Source organism: Lissotriton vulgaris, chromosome 3_1 (assembly GCF_964263255.1).
Source record: "Lissotriton vulgaris chromosome 3_1, aLisVul1.2, whole genome shotgun sequence".
Lineage (NCBI taxonomy): Eukaryota > Metazoa > Chordata > Amphibia > Caudata > Salamandridae > Lissotriton > Lissotriton vulgaris.
Window position 1 is genome coordinate 1455067242 of NC_141689.1, and position 18013 is coordinate 1455085254.

Here is an 18013-nt window from a genome sequence, read left to right on the forward strand (position 1 = left end):
ATGGGGCATATTACCAACAACTAGTGATAATTATCGCTATGTTGGTTTAGCGACGATATTTTTATCGCCGAGCTGCGGCGATTTTTATCGCTTAGGAGCCTTGCTATTATCAAGGTTTATCTCCTAAGCGATAAAAATCGGCCGAAATGCATGAATATCGCTGTAATGTCAGCGAAATTCATGCATTACCAAGCTAATGCTCTTAGCCATGTTATCCACCTCCCATTGGATAACATGGCTAAGAACTGCTCAGGGGCAGGTGTTAGCTTTTGGAGATATTCGCGCTTAGCGCGAATATCTCCAAAAGTTGGTAAAGTTGGTAATAGGAGATAGCGATGTTCATGCAACACATACATTTTTTGTAAATGTGGGCCATATGTCTGGGATTTATGTCAAGGGTTTTATGTCAAGGGGCAGCTGGTTGAAGATAAGTCAGAGAAATCAGTACAGGCCCTTAGTCTGTGTCTAAAACTGATTAAATAGTCTATAATGCAGCATTGTTTAGTGTAATGCAGTTTTTTTTTTGTTTTTATCTTTAGCACATGAGCCATTTTGTTCTTGCCTTTTTCTCTTTCAGTATGCCGCGAAGACTCTTTCCAGTCGATTGTATCATGCTCTTCCATAGTATTTTCGGCCGTGGAAACCTCTGCCGAATCAAAGAAGAACGAGGAGGAGTCAAGACTGCCTGGGGTCTCAAAAAAGTAAGTTATTGTTTTAAATACAGAACTGATTTTCAGGAGTAACGACCAGTTAATTGGACCGCAGAGCAGTCCCCCAGTTTGGAATGTGTGTATTTTTCAGTCCTTGCTCCAAAACATTTACATTTATATGAAAACAAAATGGTTATTTTGTGTTTGAAGTCTCAAAAGGACAAGTGTCGCGCTGGATTTATTATTTTTTTTTCAGGTGAATTTTAAGTTGTGCACAGGAAGGTTTATGGGATCGTTTGATAACCAAGCATGTTGTCTGACAGATATTTTCACAGGCATTCAATTCACATGCCTGTTGCGTTTAGTTGTCAATGGGTCCCGCCATTAACAGTTGCCTGCAGGTGACTTCTTTCAGCTTTCCAATTAGCTGGATGTAATGTGGGACCTTGAAAGCTGGGATTGAAGCAGGCATTGATTGACCATGTAATTGTGGGCTTCCGCGCCCAGTATCACATTAAATAGTGCGAGGTTCAATTTCTTTCGCCACCGGTTGCTCGAAAGGTAATACCGGTAAACAATTATTTTCAAATTCTAGATCAGGCCATTACCTCAACAAAATGAGGGGTTTTCTGTTATATTAAATAAATGTGTCTGCAGTCTACCACACCACAGTACATAGACATACAATGTGAAGGATGATGCCAATTCACAAAGGACTCTGGGCCATATTTATCCTTCTTTCATGCAGTGGAAATCACAGCAAGACAACTTGTTGAGCTGCATTGTGTGAAAGGGCGCTGGCGCACAATTAGCAGCCTGTGCCAGATCAGGCGCCCTTCTGCCATGGAGCAAGGGTTCCTACATTACAAGAAGGGTTGTTTTTGTGCAGGAAGGGTCACCTGCTGGCACAAAAATAATTTTTAGAGATATTACTCTTTAGACAGCAGCGGCCTGTGCAGGTAAGCGCAATGGGGTGGGGCGAGAGGGACGTCTACAGATGACGGAATAGGGAACATTAAATAAATGAATCCTATTCTGTTGTCTGTCGACATTCCACGATACCCCAACCCCCGCCCCAGCATGCTTACCTACACCGGCTGCCGCTGCCTTTAACCTCTTCGCTGCGGCGGCTATTCCGCCGCAGCGCTAAAGGGGCGGGGCGGCCGCGCGGCGGCCGCATGCTGGTGACGGAGCCGCTCCGTCACCAGCCGCGGTTGAGCTATGCTGGTGACGGAGCGGTTCCGTCATGACCCGCCCCGCTCATTAGAACGCCCGCGCAGGCGCGAAATCAGCGCCGCGCAGGCGCGGCGGCTGGGCCATGACGGAACCGCTCCGTCATCAGCACAGCTCAACTGTAGCTGATGACGGAGCGGTTTCGTCATCAGCAGGGGAGGGGTTAAATAGAGGAAACTATAAGGAGAAATACAGATATTTCACCTCCTTGCAATTCTAACACATTCCCGGTCTATCACACAAAGAAACACATGGGTCTTAAAAGAGTTAGAAAAAGAAACCTTTTCAATTACTAACATTTGTTGAAAAATGCCTTCAGTGTCTTAACAACTTATCATAGTTGAAAAGAAGACAAACATATTTGAGGAGGATCTTTTGCCTTTACTTTCTAAGCTGGGAACACGTAAGGAAAACATTAAAAACATTGTGGAAAACTATTTTTATGCATTCATCTTCAAACTTCAATATACAGATAGCCATGTTGACATTTAGTTTATATGTTTAAAGCTTGAGGAAGAGTTGCCATAGTTACATACAAAGACAACCCCAGTGTTAAAGGGGGCAAAAGTATACTAAACTTACAATAACAATTCTATTGACTGCGAATACGAAAAAAGCACTTCACTCAGAAATTGATATTCCTTTCTATGAAATGCCAAGAAAATGTACAGATGCGATGACTAAGTGAAGAAGCCTTGGCGAGCACAGCAAATGCCTGGTCGTACTCGTGGGTGGATGTTTAGAAAATGTAATAAAAGACCACAAAATAGAAGATTTCTATAATTCAGCTCAGCTCTTATCATTCAGAACGCTCAATTTCACCTCCACAGTATCATTTTAGGGTGAATAAGGCAGAGTAAAGTAAGGACTGCCCTAATGTACATGAGTATTACAACACTGAATGAAGAAGAGGTGAATCTAATTACATCTGTGCTGTCAGTAGGATGTCGGATTCAGTGTTAGAAATCAAGCCTTTGAGAGAACTCTATAGGACTTAGAAAGCGCCTTTAATGAATCTTGAAACATGATTGTGTACATGTGTTTTTTAGGCTGATTAGAAAATAAAGTGTATCATCTTGTTTGCCCCTTGACACTTTATCCCTAGAATATGGTTCGACTAATGCTTGTTTAAACTATATATATAATTGGAGCTCTTCATCATATCTCTCTCATCAAATGTGAATTTGTCATGTGTTCAGAGAAATAGTAAAGCAAACGAATGCAAAAATGGTTCAAAAATGTTTAAGGCTCTATCACAGGTCACATCTTTTTGCATTGAATGCTGGGAAGGTCAGCTGGGTTCTTTAGTCTATCAAATGCCTCCCCCGGCCGCCCAAGACCAAGTGGAACTGCGTGAAGAACTTCATAGACAGATGAAGAGAGGTTTTCTTTGTATATATTAATGCCATTTTTCTTATTTTCACCCCCCTCCAAGAACAGGATAGTTGTGGTGACAGTTCAGGAGATGTAACTGAATACAGCTAGTGTTTAATTTGTGCCAGTGGTTGTACTTGGTGGGCACTCCCACTAATATTTGGGGACTGCCAAAGTATTTCGTCTTCAGACTTAGATTCAGAGCAAAAAAAAAGGTAGAAAATGAAGGAGGAAAAAAGAGAGGAAATAGTGGCAAATTGAGAAAGAAGAGACTAAAAAGAACCTGTTTGAACTATGGAGACAGGAAGCGTAGGGTGGTGAAAGATATACTCTGCAGCCTTCGTACTCGACAATCTCAGCATTTAGCAGCACTCGCATGGGGGACACAAAAAGCTTGGAACCTATTTTTGTAACCATTTTTGTTGGCATTTAATCTTTAAGTTCACATATATCATATAATGACGAAAACTCTTCTAGCATGTATGAGAGTTAGTTCTATGCCTATTCCCAGGATCTTACAAGCCAACACCTTCAGAAGAGCTAATAGAACATAGAAACAATACCCCCTCCCTCCTCCCCCCTGGGTTGCAATTAAACAAGTATTGTAGAGGGGCTGCAGAATGGCAGCCGCTCGTACAAGTGAGGATTCGCAGTCGTGTTCAGTGGTGGCCATGGTGTCCTGCGTTAAATTTGACGTCCCCCTGGACCTTTGTCCAGAGCCGCGTCGGCCGCCCCAGGGGAGCCCACCTCCTCAACGTCTTCTTGGCCAGAGGCTATTAGTTCAAAAAAGCTTTGAAACTATGTGCTCATTATTATTATTATTATTATTTTTTACGAATGAACACTTGAAACAGCACACGCCCCATACATCCAGGTGCTGCCTTATTACATTTTTTTGACAGTAACTTCATCAATCTCAGTTTTAACGTTTTTGATACAGCACACTCTTCATCCAAGAGCTGCAAAACATTTAACAGAAAACATTTCAATGTAGTAGGAAAATCATGTACATAGAACATTAGGATAAGAAGGGTCCTAGTTGAGATATTAGACTATTGATAGGGAGGATTACAAACATCACTGGGACCATGTCCAGCCCATTTGTTATTTTCAGGTTTACAATTTCAATGTACAAGCTCCAATGTATCTCAATTCAAACAAATGCTCAAGGCCTGGCTATTCTAAAGATCTCACTCTATATAAGGTTTCTCTTCTCAGGCGCCGAGAGATCCCCTTGGGGATAATTTGCTGCGCTATACAAATGAGTCTAAAGTAAAAACATAGGTCTGTTGAAATAATGTGATTTGTACTCAAATTGAAGTTGGTGCGAACTAGGGAAGGCAGCTAGAGAAGGTCTCTCAGAGTCGAGGTGAAGTTGTCATATTCCTTCAGGCCCTTTACGAGAGTTGCTACCACATCTAGGATGCCCATTACGGGACGGTCTAGAGTGAAGCCTGAGAGTCCTTGGAGCAAAGCATTGGAACCATTGAGAGCGGGAAATGGCTTGGATTGTGGTTCATAAGTGTCGTTCTGGGATGAATAGTTTCTCTTTCACCGCTAGAGAGAGCTGATCTGGTACCAGGCTGTCTTGATTTTCTTAGTGATGTTATTAGATGATGTTGGAAAATCACAGACCAATGCAGACAGTTGCATATCAGAGTTAGCCATACAGATGTATGTAGCTATTTGTGTGGCTTTGAGGTGCAGATGAAGAAAATGTGGTAAAGGCTCCTAATGAGGCGTGCTACAACACATAGGACGTCCTTAAGTGGGGTCCCAGTGTGGAGACTGAGAGGCCCTGGTGCAGTGTGTTGCCATCATCCAGCTACAAGAGGACATTGCCTTGGATGATTATTCAGAAGTGGCTTTCATGGATACATTGTTTCACTTATACCACTAGAGAAATTTGGTACAAGGATATCTTTTCTTGGTGATGTGTTCTTTAAAGGTTAGGTCTCTGTGCATGGAGAATCCAAGTGACTTGACACTGGGTGAAAGGTGGGGCTTGAATCTAGCCACGGTCATGTCATTGGGCCAGACGTGGACTAGTAGTTCTTCACTGCTCTTGGTAAATTGAAGTCTGCCTTGCTGGGTGTTGATCTTCAGGTAGATACTTTATATCCAGGTCTGGATGAGGTGAATAAAGTGTATGTCAGGAAGACGGATCTTACAGAAGCAGGTGCCCAGTCACACAAGAAAATCTGTCTTACTCCTACACAACATCTGCTCTGCTACAACCCTTTGGAATTATTTTCAGATGTGATGCATTGTATTGGTTGCCCCTTACATAGGTTTATTATGTTTATTATGTACTTTCACAACAATTCAGGATTGCATTCTTCCTTGATAGCCTTTTTTCCCCTTTATAAATGTTATTTCATGATGTGGGAAATCACAGACCAATGTAAAAGTTTGCATGTTAAAGGTAGATGGACAAATATGTGCTCCTATTCATATGGTGTAACAGTAAGGCCTATTGAGGGTTTTGGGTGAAGATGAGGGAACAGTTGGGAAGAGTACATTTCATTTTAGGGCATCAGAGAAGTCCATTAGAGTAATGTTGTAAATGGATATATGAAAGCCAAAGCCTCCCTTTCTAGAAAGAGAGTGCTGCTTGAAATCAGTAGGAAATATCCGAAAACACACCACAAGAAAAGATGGCCTGAAATCACTGTCACTTTGGAACAGTGCAGAGCCTTAGGCAGCCTTGAAGGCAATGCTCTTTGTGACGCCTGTTTTCTCTTAGGGAAATTGGAGGCAGAAGTGATGTAGTGATTTGTGCATCTTTGAAGCATTTTTATTGCACTTGAGAGAGATCATTTCTGATAGGTTGCAAACAGTGTTACTATTGGCCAGCAATCTCAAGATACTATGATCTTTCCCAAAAAATGCAGATGTGTGCACAGTCAGGCCCAGTCACCAACTAAGGTTAGTTGGATCTGTGGATTGTTTTTAGAGGGATAATCCTGTCAAGGAACCAGATTTTTTTTACTATAGTAGAATGTTAAATCCCTGCCAAAGAAGCCACACATAGATTTGATAATTCAGAACATAGTAGTCCATCTACATTGATAAAATGGGTGTGGATGGACCCCTTCAATTTAAATTCATGGGAGAACATATTCTTAATGCCTGCACAAACCTACTACCTTTACTGAAATGTTGTGCTGACTAGTTCAGAATAATAAATATGCTGGGGTTTTCTCTTTCTTGGTTATGTTTGGATGGTTTCCGGCAGATTTCAGAGTTACACTTACATGACCTAATATTGGGTACAGCATTATCAGTGAACATAAAGACCCTGCTAGATCACCTACCCGTTATCCCTGTTTAAGTGGTTAAAATAGTATATAATTCAATACTATGACCTGTTAGAAGATAATACAACAACCATTACTGTTAGAATTTGTTCTTAAGTTTTTAATGATATTTATCCTTTGCTGAAATGTGCCTCTTCTGCGGCCCAAACGGCAAACTAGGATGTCTCAGGATCTGGTTACCGGTTGATCATGGCACATCAGGATTACATTATGTAAAATCAATAAAGAGTTATGCATGTGTGCAGATCTATTTATTTTTGGAATTCACATATTTTGGCAATGGTAGACCTCGAAAGCTGTGCAGGACAAAGGTTTTCAGACACACTGGAGTCAGGTTACATTTTTACAAGCTTCTAATATTACAATGCACAAGTGTACACAGTGTATAGTTACAAATTAGTAAAAGGTAACCTCATTGAGCAATTGTTAATTTTTTCTGTTTGTTTTTCACCCTACTGATTATTTTTCCCACTCTGGAAAACATTGACTACCTATTTTCGCTAAGGCAAATCTCCAACCATCTCCATAGTAGGAAATTGTTAGGAGGAGTTTGTAAAATGTCATCAACTCACAGGCTTGTACCTGTTTTTAAACTTTCAGCACAAACCAAGTGTTGTTATGACCACCATGGAGACACATGGAGAACACAGTATATGCCTCTACCACTATTTGGACAAAACAGTTAGAGGATATGTATTGCCTACAGAAAACTTTGCAAAAAGACACAGAAAAATGATTCAGATTCTAGACTTCTGTGTCACCTTTGGATCCCGGCAAGACCTTTCACTTCTCAGATGACATCTGAGAGATGTTGGCCCTTATTGAAGGAATTGTTGGCTCCCTTACGCAAAAAGCACCCTCATTAACAGGAAAAAAAATATTGTGCAACCGGTAAAATAAAATAATCTGAGGTCCTTGACAGAATCTTGAAATAATTTGGCATCTTTTTGGATAATCCTATACTGTCAGGAGATATCACTGAGAACTTGAAGAGTAGGCTGGAGGGAGCATGTCTTATGGATCACAGACCAAAAGTGGGAAGAGGAATAGTGATAGGAAGAATGGTGTCTTAGGGGCCGATTATGATGGCGGGCGGATTGCAGCTTCAAAAGTGACCGCCTGCCATAGGTGGGGCGGCCCCGCTGTACGGATTAGGATGCACCCACCACACTGGTGGGCGCATTCTGTATTTTTACATTGCGGTGGGTGGCAGCACCCGCCACAATGTAAAAATACATGTTTTGCATTTGTATGTACAACGTGACAGGCACCGTGCGGTGCCTGCCGCCTTGTACATACAGATGCAGGGGGGTACCATTGCTACCCCCCATGTGCAGCACCACCCCGGGGGCCCGCAACGGCCCCCCAAAGACATTCTCGGCCTGTCTTTTTCTGCGGGATCTCCACCGAAAAAGACAAGCATCGTAATGCCCACGGCGATGTCTGCACTGCACCGCTGCCATTGCCCTATTATACCGTTTCCAGCAAGACGGTCGGAAAAGGATCACCTTGCGGGACCACGGAGGATGGTCTTTCTGTCCACCGCGGTACCATTCCCATTACCACCACCATCCTAATTTGGCGTTGGGAATATTCAGGCTGATGGCGGGCAGATCGCCACCGCTGGGCCGGCGGTCCTCACCGCCGGTCCCGCAGTGGTGAGCCGCACGTCATCGTAATCGGCCCCTTAGTCCTCAAAGTAGTTGTGTTCATCAGAAGATCAAGAGTGCTCGATCCATATCACATATTCATGGTTACCAGTACCTAATGAGTTCCATTGAGACTCATTATGTGTAAACTTATTAAATGTAGATATCCTGAAAATCTGGCATTAAAATGTACCTCCTCTACCTATGATGGACACCCCTGCCATAAACAAACAGCTAACTATGGCATTGACAAATTGGTGTACCTGTCACTTCCAGGATGGTCTATCCTTTTTTCCTAGTAAGCACACTCAGGAAATAGTTATGCATGTGATGAAATAGCGAGGGCCACCACTTTGTGACTAGCACATCTAGAATCCTCATATTGGCAGATGGGCCAGACTGTCTTGCCTGCTGCAATATGCTAGCATCATAGTTCCTGATCTACAATAAGCAAATTCCACAGAGATCTGACTATTGTATTTGAATTTATCATATTTTATTAGTTATTATAAAGTGCAAACATAGATCAGCCAGACAAGATTTCGATAGCAATGTTCAATCTGGACTTTGGTGTTGATTTAATAAAGATAGGTATATATATATATATATATATATATATATATATATATATATATATATATATATATATATATATATATATATATATATATATATATATATATATATATATATATATATATATATATTGACAGATTACTTAGCAGTATCAGTTAAACAAGATAATAGAACCTGAACCCAGTTAATATAGTATCATATTTGACATACAGAATTATTAATTTTTTTTGCGCTTACTTTTGATTGGCTGCATATTGGTCATCAAGAATACCACCTATATTGATGAGAAAGGCAGTAGAATAGTAGGTTGATATTAGGCCTAAAAGAAGATAGAAGGTCTTTTTAAGTGAAGGCTTAAGGAACTATAGAGACTACTGATTGCTACATCCTTGTAATTTATAAGAGAATGCAACAGGAATCTGCAAAAGGGCTATTCCCATGTGATGTTAGTTTCAGAAGGGATGACTCTACCAGTGCCTTTATGGTAGTGGATGTAAACTTTTTTTCTTTTGATAGTAAATATTCAATGTTGAGAAACCCCTTTCTTTGAAGCGTTGTCTAGAGTTGCAGGTGGAAAACTCCTGTAAATATCCCAATTCAAAGTAACTCCATTTTAAGTGTTGATTCTTGTTTCAAGTAATTACAGATCTATCTATCTATCTATCTATCTATCTATCTATCTATCTATCTATCTATCTATCTATCTATCTATCTATCTATCTATCTATCTATCTATCTATCTATCTATCTATCTATCTATCTATCTATCTGTCTGTCTGTCTGTCTGTCTGTCCATCCGTCCATCTATCCAGTCAGCTAGAGATATGTTTATATATATGTGTGTATAGGTATAACATTTACCCTCTGCCATTCATTATAGGGATATTGCATGTCCCTTATTAGTCCTGTGGCAATATAGAGGAACGGGACAGAATGCTGATCCCGTCTGTAAGGCCATGGAATAACAAGATGGCTTGCAATTGCCTTCTCGTGTGCTGCTGAGGGTACTTTATTCATTATAATAAAGGTGTAGTAGGCCATCACCCTTGCCTCAAAAAAGTAAATCCTGGATCTCTGGCTGTTTCATATGAAATGATAGTAGGACGTTAGGAATGTAAAAGTAATTTAGAAAGCTGTACTTCAAAAATAAATACAACAATTTGCAGCTAGCAGTATGTTGGGGAAGCATACTATAAACAATTATAATGCAAGTCACTTTAAAAAAATCTGCTGTAGTTCTTGTTGCTGTTCGTGTAATAAACCGTCACCTGCTAAGAAGAAATCTATTGGCTTATATGTTTTCTGCTGAAGAATATTCTTTTCAGGGAAATGTAGTTCAGAATGTCTGACTTCTCCGTTTCTTAGTTTAAACAGCAGTCAGTTGTAATTCTGCTTTGGGACCTGCCTTTCGCAGTGTCTGCAGTGTTGGCAACAGGCATAGTGGCGTCACAAATCAATGTAATAAGATACTACACAATAGTAACTACATTATTTGCTTATTACATGTGACTAGTAATGTCACAAGCAGAGCGTAAAAATATAATTAGAATCTCGTTCAACCTCTGAAACATGTATTGCTGGATGGCGTGTAGTACAGGCAGGGCCGTTGGAAAAGCTTAATTGTGCGGCTGCAGAATTTTCCATAAAACTATGGATTTGCGGCATTTGTCATATCATCAATTCAGATTTGAACAAAAACATTTCTAGCTTGAAGAGATGAAAACATGTTAACATTCCAACACAGAGGAGATAGTTTACAAAAGGTAGCTGGTTACCCTCATCTATACTCTGTCATTTAATGGGGTTACGCCGTATTTCATGTAGTGTAAACATCCACTTTTTGATGGAGTGGGGGAGCGATTGTGCTTCAACTAAAATGTAATCCTTATAGTGTAGATAAAATGGTGCCCTCTTAGGATTGTTTTGTTGGCATCGTTAGCTCGCTATAATAAGCACATCACAGACACAAAACAGCACTTATTTCTACAGGGCACTCAAACGTTTAGCCTATGGCACATATATGACACAATTTGTAAGGTCGAATGTCTTGAATACTAAAGTGCCACCTAGGAAGACACTTGCAGAATAAATTTGAAATCTACTGTTCTAGAGAGTTATTTTAAAGGATACAGGCTCTGCAAGCTTGCAGTTTAATTTGCATTTCATTGCACATAATGTAGCCAATTTTGTCTTCCACGACTACATTACTTGAATGGCCCTAATAAAGTAAAACAGGAAGAAAGAGGAAACCCTCAACCACATCATAAAAAGTAACTCAGACACATTGTCAATCAATGAATAAAGAACGCAAAAGCATCTACCTTAAAAAGTTTGAAAGAGATCCTTACACAGTGCTAATATCCAGCACGGAAATCTTGAGTCAAGGACCCCAAGGGAGACAAGGTCATAAAATGACTTATCAAGACTGGGTCTCTGAATATCTCTGTTGGAAAGGCACACAGGAGCAAGCTTTTTTTGCTGTTCTCTGCTGATTGCGACTACCTTGCTGGGGTCTTTCAGTGTGGCCGGCACAATGAATAATACATACATCGGACAAAGACGGGTTCCAATATCTTTAGAAGGAATATCCGAATCTCATAGGACAAAGATGCTTTTTTTACATGGTGTAAAAGATAAACCAGGGTTATGCTGCACATTCCCTCTTGTGGCGTACGTATTCATCCGTTGAAGGGAAATTGTCCTTCTGGCATTGATTTCCAACTTGTAAGGAGATGGAGGGACTTTGATGTATTTCAGTGAAAGGCCATCCTCCCACAGGAAACCAAGATAAAAATGTTCACATTCTAAAGCAAAAGGCCTGCTGTGGGTTCCATCTTCTTAACATATATGCTTTAAAATCATGATAAAAAAAATGCCAATGACCAATCGAGCTGCTGTCTTCCGGTGCATTGATGTCAATCATCCCAAGTTCGACCACAGAGCATAAAAGGTTGACCATTGACAAAGGGCCTCCTTTGAGCCTTTTCCATGGGGCACCCTGCTAGCCTTTCTAATTTTGCTACATTTCTAAGTGTACAATGAGGGCACACAAAGGATCTCTATAATTTACATTAGAGTACTTGAAAAATAGCTAACTGTGCGCATCTGTTTGCCCATCATTAGTGAATATTTGAAATAAGCATAGAAACAAAGTTGTTCTGATAATTATCATCTAATTGATCTCTAAAAGGAGTCTGAAACACCTGATTATGCATTATTCAGTATAATAGTATAAGGTGGCGCAAAACTTTCTGTCATATTTCCCCACAAAAATGTGTGTAAATTATCTGTAGTTATGTAAATGGTGTGAGATGGGTTTTAGCATTAACCTCATTTTTTTGTCCTCATACCACCAAAGCTACTGCCATCTCAGGTGAACATTTAAGGGGGGATGACCATTCTTACACCTGAGGCACTTGCAGTGGTCCCACCCGACCAAACTGGGCTAAAACACCCATACTGTTTTGGTGTTAGATGAAATCATAGGACAGATCGAATTTCCGGGTACAAGACGCCACCACCCCATCTCAGGAAATCAGCCCATATAGCCTCTGTCCCTCCCGATGAAGTCTGCAAATCCATCCCGCAGATTGATGAACTACTTTGAGCCAATCTTCCAGGAAGGTGTTGGATCTAACCAACGGTTACATATCTTCCTTCTGGCCAACAGCACAAGAAAAAACACCAAACATCACTGATTTATTCCCAAATGGCAGAAAGAAACAGTGTCTACTCCCGACGAGTACCGAGGTAAACTCAATTTTAACTCCCAAAAAGTCATAGGTAAGATTGCACAAAATGTCCCAGTATCTGCAGCTCAAGGGGCAGGTGGCAAACATATGCTCGTTGTTTGCTTTGGGGTGGCCGCATCGTCTACATCTAGTGATCGGGTTCTGTACAAATCTAGACAGCCTTTGGGGAGTCCAATAAATTCTATTGAGAGTAAAGAAATGATTCCTTTTTCAATTCGCCGGCTTAACCATGGAAAGCAAAGATTTTCAAGATTGTGACCACAGATGTAGAATATCACCTCTGGGATAAACCCCTCCAAAACCACATAAGAAGCCTCCAGAGCTTTATCGTCGGCGTCCAAAATCTTCCAATATCATATTGATACTTCTTAATTAATAGGACAAATTTCTTGCATGAGTGACTATGTTTCCCATTCTCCACCAATCTCCTGCTTAGTGCTTACATATCATGAGGAGAGTTACAGGTATTTAAATCTAGAGAGGGAACCGTCAGTCCTTGCCTTTAGTATCTCCCACAGTAATGGACCCTGAACTGTAATCAATTATCCCCAAGTTGCTATCCCAACCTTCTAAAGGGGATCACTGGGGATACCCAGGATCTACTTAACTCTGCACCACAAGCTGAGTGCAGCCTTTAGAGGTTTTAGCATCATCACATTTGAAATTTTAATGCCAGTGTCTAGCTCGAATAAAAAAGGAATGGCAAGAGCCTGGTGTGAGTTAAAGATTCCTCTCTGCTAGACATGTTCATGCTTAAACCAGTCTTCATAGAACAAACAGAATTGCCATTACTGATATGAGTGGATTAAAGTAAACAAATAATCATCCAAAACTAGAAGAGGAATTCTAGAACAGGGATTGCTAGTTAATAGCTTTTTATTTTAGCAAAATTTTGAAAAGAACATTTCCAACAAATTCTTCAGTTCATCATACAAAAGGGGATTCTCTTAAAAAGGACACATAAGACATTACAATATAACTATACATCAATCATTCATTCAAAATTACATGTATATCACAACCAAACGATACCACTCAACCAATCGAAGAAAAAACACAAAGCATATAATACAATATATGCACAATACAATACAGGGAATTGGAAAGGAAAAGGCCACAGTCTGCAAAAGATTTTTCAATGATATTAAGACAAATAATTTATGCTTAGTACATTCCTATATATCAAACCAAGTGATCAAAACTCATTGGAATTATTAATCCTAGATAATGTACAACATGGAGCTGCAGGGAAGATTCATTCGATAGCCAGTGGCTCTTGCAGACCAAAATGTGGCAGGGCCTATGCATTTCCAATCCCAACAGTTTATTTGGGATTCTCTTCAGGGCCTAATGAAGTATCTAAAGAAAGAAAAATGAAACAAAGGAAGAAAATATAAGAAACACAAATTGGACAGCTGAAAGTTTAATTGCAGGACATTACACCAGGAAGGCTTGCCAGACGACTCAAGCGTACCCCTGACGGCTTACCAGTGGGTGTGGATCAAGAGTGTTTTGATAAGGACCGCAGTAGTTAGGAAACGTGAATCAGGGTCTGGAAATGAACAACATAGAGGTAGGCTAAACGGTTTCATTCGATGTTACAAGCACTGCATCAGCAATTGCCTAATAGAAACTAATAGGATGCCTAGTTTTACTCACCTTTTACATGGGGTATAAGATATCTCTTACAATGTGTCCGTAGGAGGGTGGTAGAACGCTGCCGGATGGAGGACGTGGGCCTATTTGAAAGATAGAAAGCTCTATTTTAAAATGAAGTCAGGGAGTTACTTGGCGGAGGAAACGAGGAATCCAGTGTGAATTCTCACCCCTAGTATGACGAATTGTGTTTCGGGGCCTGGGCGGGGTTAACAATCGTTCTGTACTCGATTCTATGGTCTAAAAAAGGACGGGAAGAATTAATGAGAATGGCGGGAGGACATCTCATCTATAATTACGCTGGTCGGACAACAGGCTTCTTACCGGTTACGAAGCCATGAGAAGCCTTCTCGGTCTGAAGTTGACAAAGTCGGGCGTATTACGACTTCATGCTATAATAAAGAGAGTTGGACAGAGATTTTTAAAGTTTATGTATTATGCGGGGTAGAAATTCAAAAAAAATTAAGCATATTACCAAAATTAGTGGATCATCGCATCCGTGAATGGGAGGGGCCCAATATATGAAGTGGTTAAAAAATTATTTTCTCGGATCCCTAAAAAATAAATTATAAAAGAGATCACAACTGGGGCCTACGGGTTCAGAGAAAATCGTCGAATAAGCACAATGTAATGCGTATAGCGGGGGCTTACCGCGAGTAGTGCGGAATTCAATTCAAAGCTTGAGCAGTCTCGGAAGAAGTCCGCGCCCGTGCAGCAACATTACACACGAAAAACTGTAATAGAGACAGTGTATGTATCATTTTACAGCATGAATGCGGGCATACAAAGTTGCCGGGGGAGGGGAGTGGATACACTTACTTGCGAATTGGACCACCGCACAAACCAATAGCGTTCAGGCCGGCGCTATACCTTAGCGCATGCGTCCTGGAAACAGGGACGAGGGAATCTACCTTTTTTTTAAAGGGCGTGATTTGTGAAGTACCGCCTTTGAAGAGGTCAAGGCCTGCTTCAGACCGGGACCTGTTCGAAACAGCGGACTGGGAGGAATTACACAAAAACCCGGTCAGGATAATAGTGAGGGGGGACTAATTGCATAAGTGCAAATATTCAAATGGGGGTCAACAGGGGTCTGAAGGAATCATACGTTAGTGGCACAAGACGGGTACCAAGGGATTGGACCGCAGGTATGACTTATATCTATCTTGTATAACACAGGGTCAACTAAAAAATCTAGGCAACACATACATAGGTAAATGGGACGTATTTCAGACGGTTGTGCATTAACACCTCTAGTGGCAGGGGTGTTCAGCAGCAAGTAGCTGCGGGGTCTGGATAGAAACAGTTGCAGTCCGGAAATTCAAAAAATGCATACCTAGTTAAAGTTTAAAAATTTCACTCAGTTCGTTAAGGCCTGATGTTGCCGTATCAAATTTTACTATAAGGAATGCCTTTCTTTTGGACAGTTTAAGATTCCAGTCGCCTCCTCGAGGATCTTTTCCGACTCTGGATATGACTGTCCACCTCAGGTCACTTATTTGGTGTTGCATTCGTGTCCAATGATGGACCAATGGGGCATTTTCCACTTTTCTTTTTAATCCTGATTTATGTTGGGAAATGCGTTAGCGGACCTCTTGGTTAGTTTTTCCTACGTACAGGTGTTGGCAGGGGCACTTTATACGGTAAACTACGAACTTTGATTTGCAGTTGCTGAACGCATCGTGCTTCCATGAGATTCCGTTGTGCTGGAATAGAGACCCTTCAAGTGTAGATTCACAGCAGAGACAGGTACCACATTTGTGGTGTCCTGTCACAGGAGGCATTCCCATAATTTGGCGTAGCGTTGGTTGTATCGGGGCTGGCATGGCCGCTTGTACTATATGATTGTCTATGCTACTTTCCTTCTTAAAGGCAAAAAGGGGACGTTCTTTTAGACTCGCATCTAAGTTCTTTACTAGGTGCCAGTTTTGTCCGATGGCCCGTTTGAGCTGGTTAGCATTAGGGCAAAACGTGGTGACACACACTTGTCGCTTCAAATCAGACTTATTTTTCCGTTCCAAAAGTGTCTCTCTAGGGGTCCACTGTGCTCTCGTCATGCAGTTTTTAACCAGCTAAACCAGTCTTCAGTAGCCAAAATATCATGAAAAACTTGCAGAATGCAAAGGTTTTGTGAATTTCTCAGACTTTAAGTAAAGAAAATGTTTAAAGCGTTATTAGAACATTGGAATGTTTGTAGCTCCATTGAAGACAATGGAGTGCTCCCTGCTTCTACGGGCCGGTAAAGGCCCGCAGAGCAACATTCCAATGTTTTACAAAGGCCTCTCTGAGTTCGAGGATATTTAAATCCCCTCAAGCATCGAGAAGCCTTTGTTTTATTTGTTAGAACATTCTGCCAGCTGGTGGCAAAATGTTCTAATAGCCTTTAAGCCCTTCGTTGCCGTGCTATATGACTATTAAAGTTCCTCACCCTTGTTAAAGTCCCTCTCCTTCGGCTCGGGCTTTAAAGAGGAAGCAGGCTTTAATAGCCGGTATAACCCACTACGCCGGGCTATAAGGCTATAATAAATGTTGCACTGGCCTAACTTTAGTCTGATTCTTGATCAGAATATATCTGTCTTGCCCTTCCAAAGATGTCACCTTTAGTTCTCTCTTTTCAGTTTACACCATAACCCTCTCTTCATAAATCCCATTTCACAACAAGTTTTTACTGAACCCAATGATATTCGTATTATTGTTGTTTCTTTATGACACCTGTTAGCCCATTCCTAATTGTTATAGAACATTCTCCTTGTTCTCCGCTATACATATATCATTTACTCCTATTATTCTTCCCCTAAATGATCAATTGGTTTGCACTCACTTTCCATCTCACAAGTTTGTGCATAGAAGAGAAGGCCAGTGGTAATCTATGCATGCCCTTGGCACAAGAATTGAGACTAGAACAAATTATGTCAAAGGAATTCTGTATTCTTTATTGTTTTTTAACATTTCTCTTACATTCTGCATTTGACCTATGATCGGCTGGTAAAAATACTGCACCCTGATAGGAAAAAGCCTGTAGTTGTTCTGCTGTGTACCCCTCTAGTGGAAGTCGTTCCTACCTTCTCTGTGGGTGAATTAAAGCATAATTGTCCTTTGTTTGTAATGGAATTGTTTGCCACTGGGTATGGCTTGTCATCATCGGATGTCCTATGATTTATGCTTGTCTAATCTCAAATATCTTAAATAGTAATTCACTTTTCAAGACACTTCCTTTTTTAAATTACTTTATTATTTAAAGTCAGAAATGTTCAATACATAATACTCAATAAACAAATATGATTAAAAAAATCATAAAAGCCAAGATCGACAGAAATAAAACATAACTTACAGCAATATTATCAAGGGCTAGGATATCCCCAATACACCCAAATGGTCTTAGGCCCCACTCTGAAAACCAACTTAAATTAACAAAATCAATCTGCATTATAATTTAAAAAATCCCAGCTAAGACCCACCCAAATTTGATCAAAGTTCATCTGAGAGAAGGTGCCTCCAGCTTTGGCCAGGGCGAGATCTGGTTAAAACAATTTTCTCAGAAGGGTCCACCATTCTGTTGCCTTAGGGGGAATGTCAAAAATCTATACCTGAGCAACACATAACTATCATTCTTGTCATTAAGCGCTGAATACCCCCATCATACTGAAAATTAGGCAACAACCCTAGCACACAGTGTGATCACTGGGTGGCAGGAGGTGGAGGGTAACTATATATATGGGTTAGTTACTATAACTAAGACATCCAGGATGGCGATCTTGCTCATCTCATTGTATGTATTTTACTATGAACCTATTGCAGAATACATG

At 40.7% G+C, this 18013-nt stretch overlaps 1 protein-coding gene across 1 annotated transcript in view; it reads left to right on the top strand.

The window, feature by feature from the left end:
• The window catches only part of CCSER1 (coiled-coil serine rich protein 1), a 2474954-nt gene that overhangs the window by 1014257 nt on the left and 1442684 nt on the right, over window positions 1-18013 (top strand). Inside the window, exon 5 of the mRNA XM_086961938.1 lies at window positions 578-701. Within this exon, the coding sequence (XP_086818064.1) occupies window positions 578-701 (124 nt within the window). The remainder of the gene's footprint in view (window positions 1-577; window positions 702-18013) is intronic.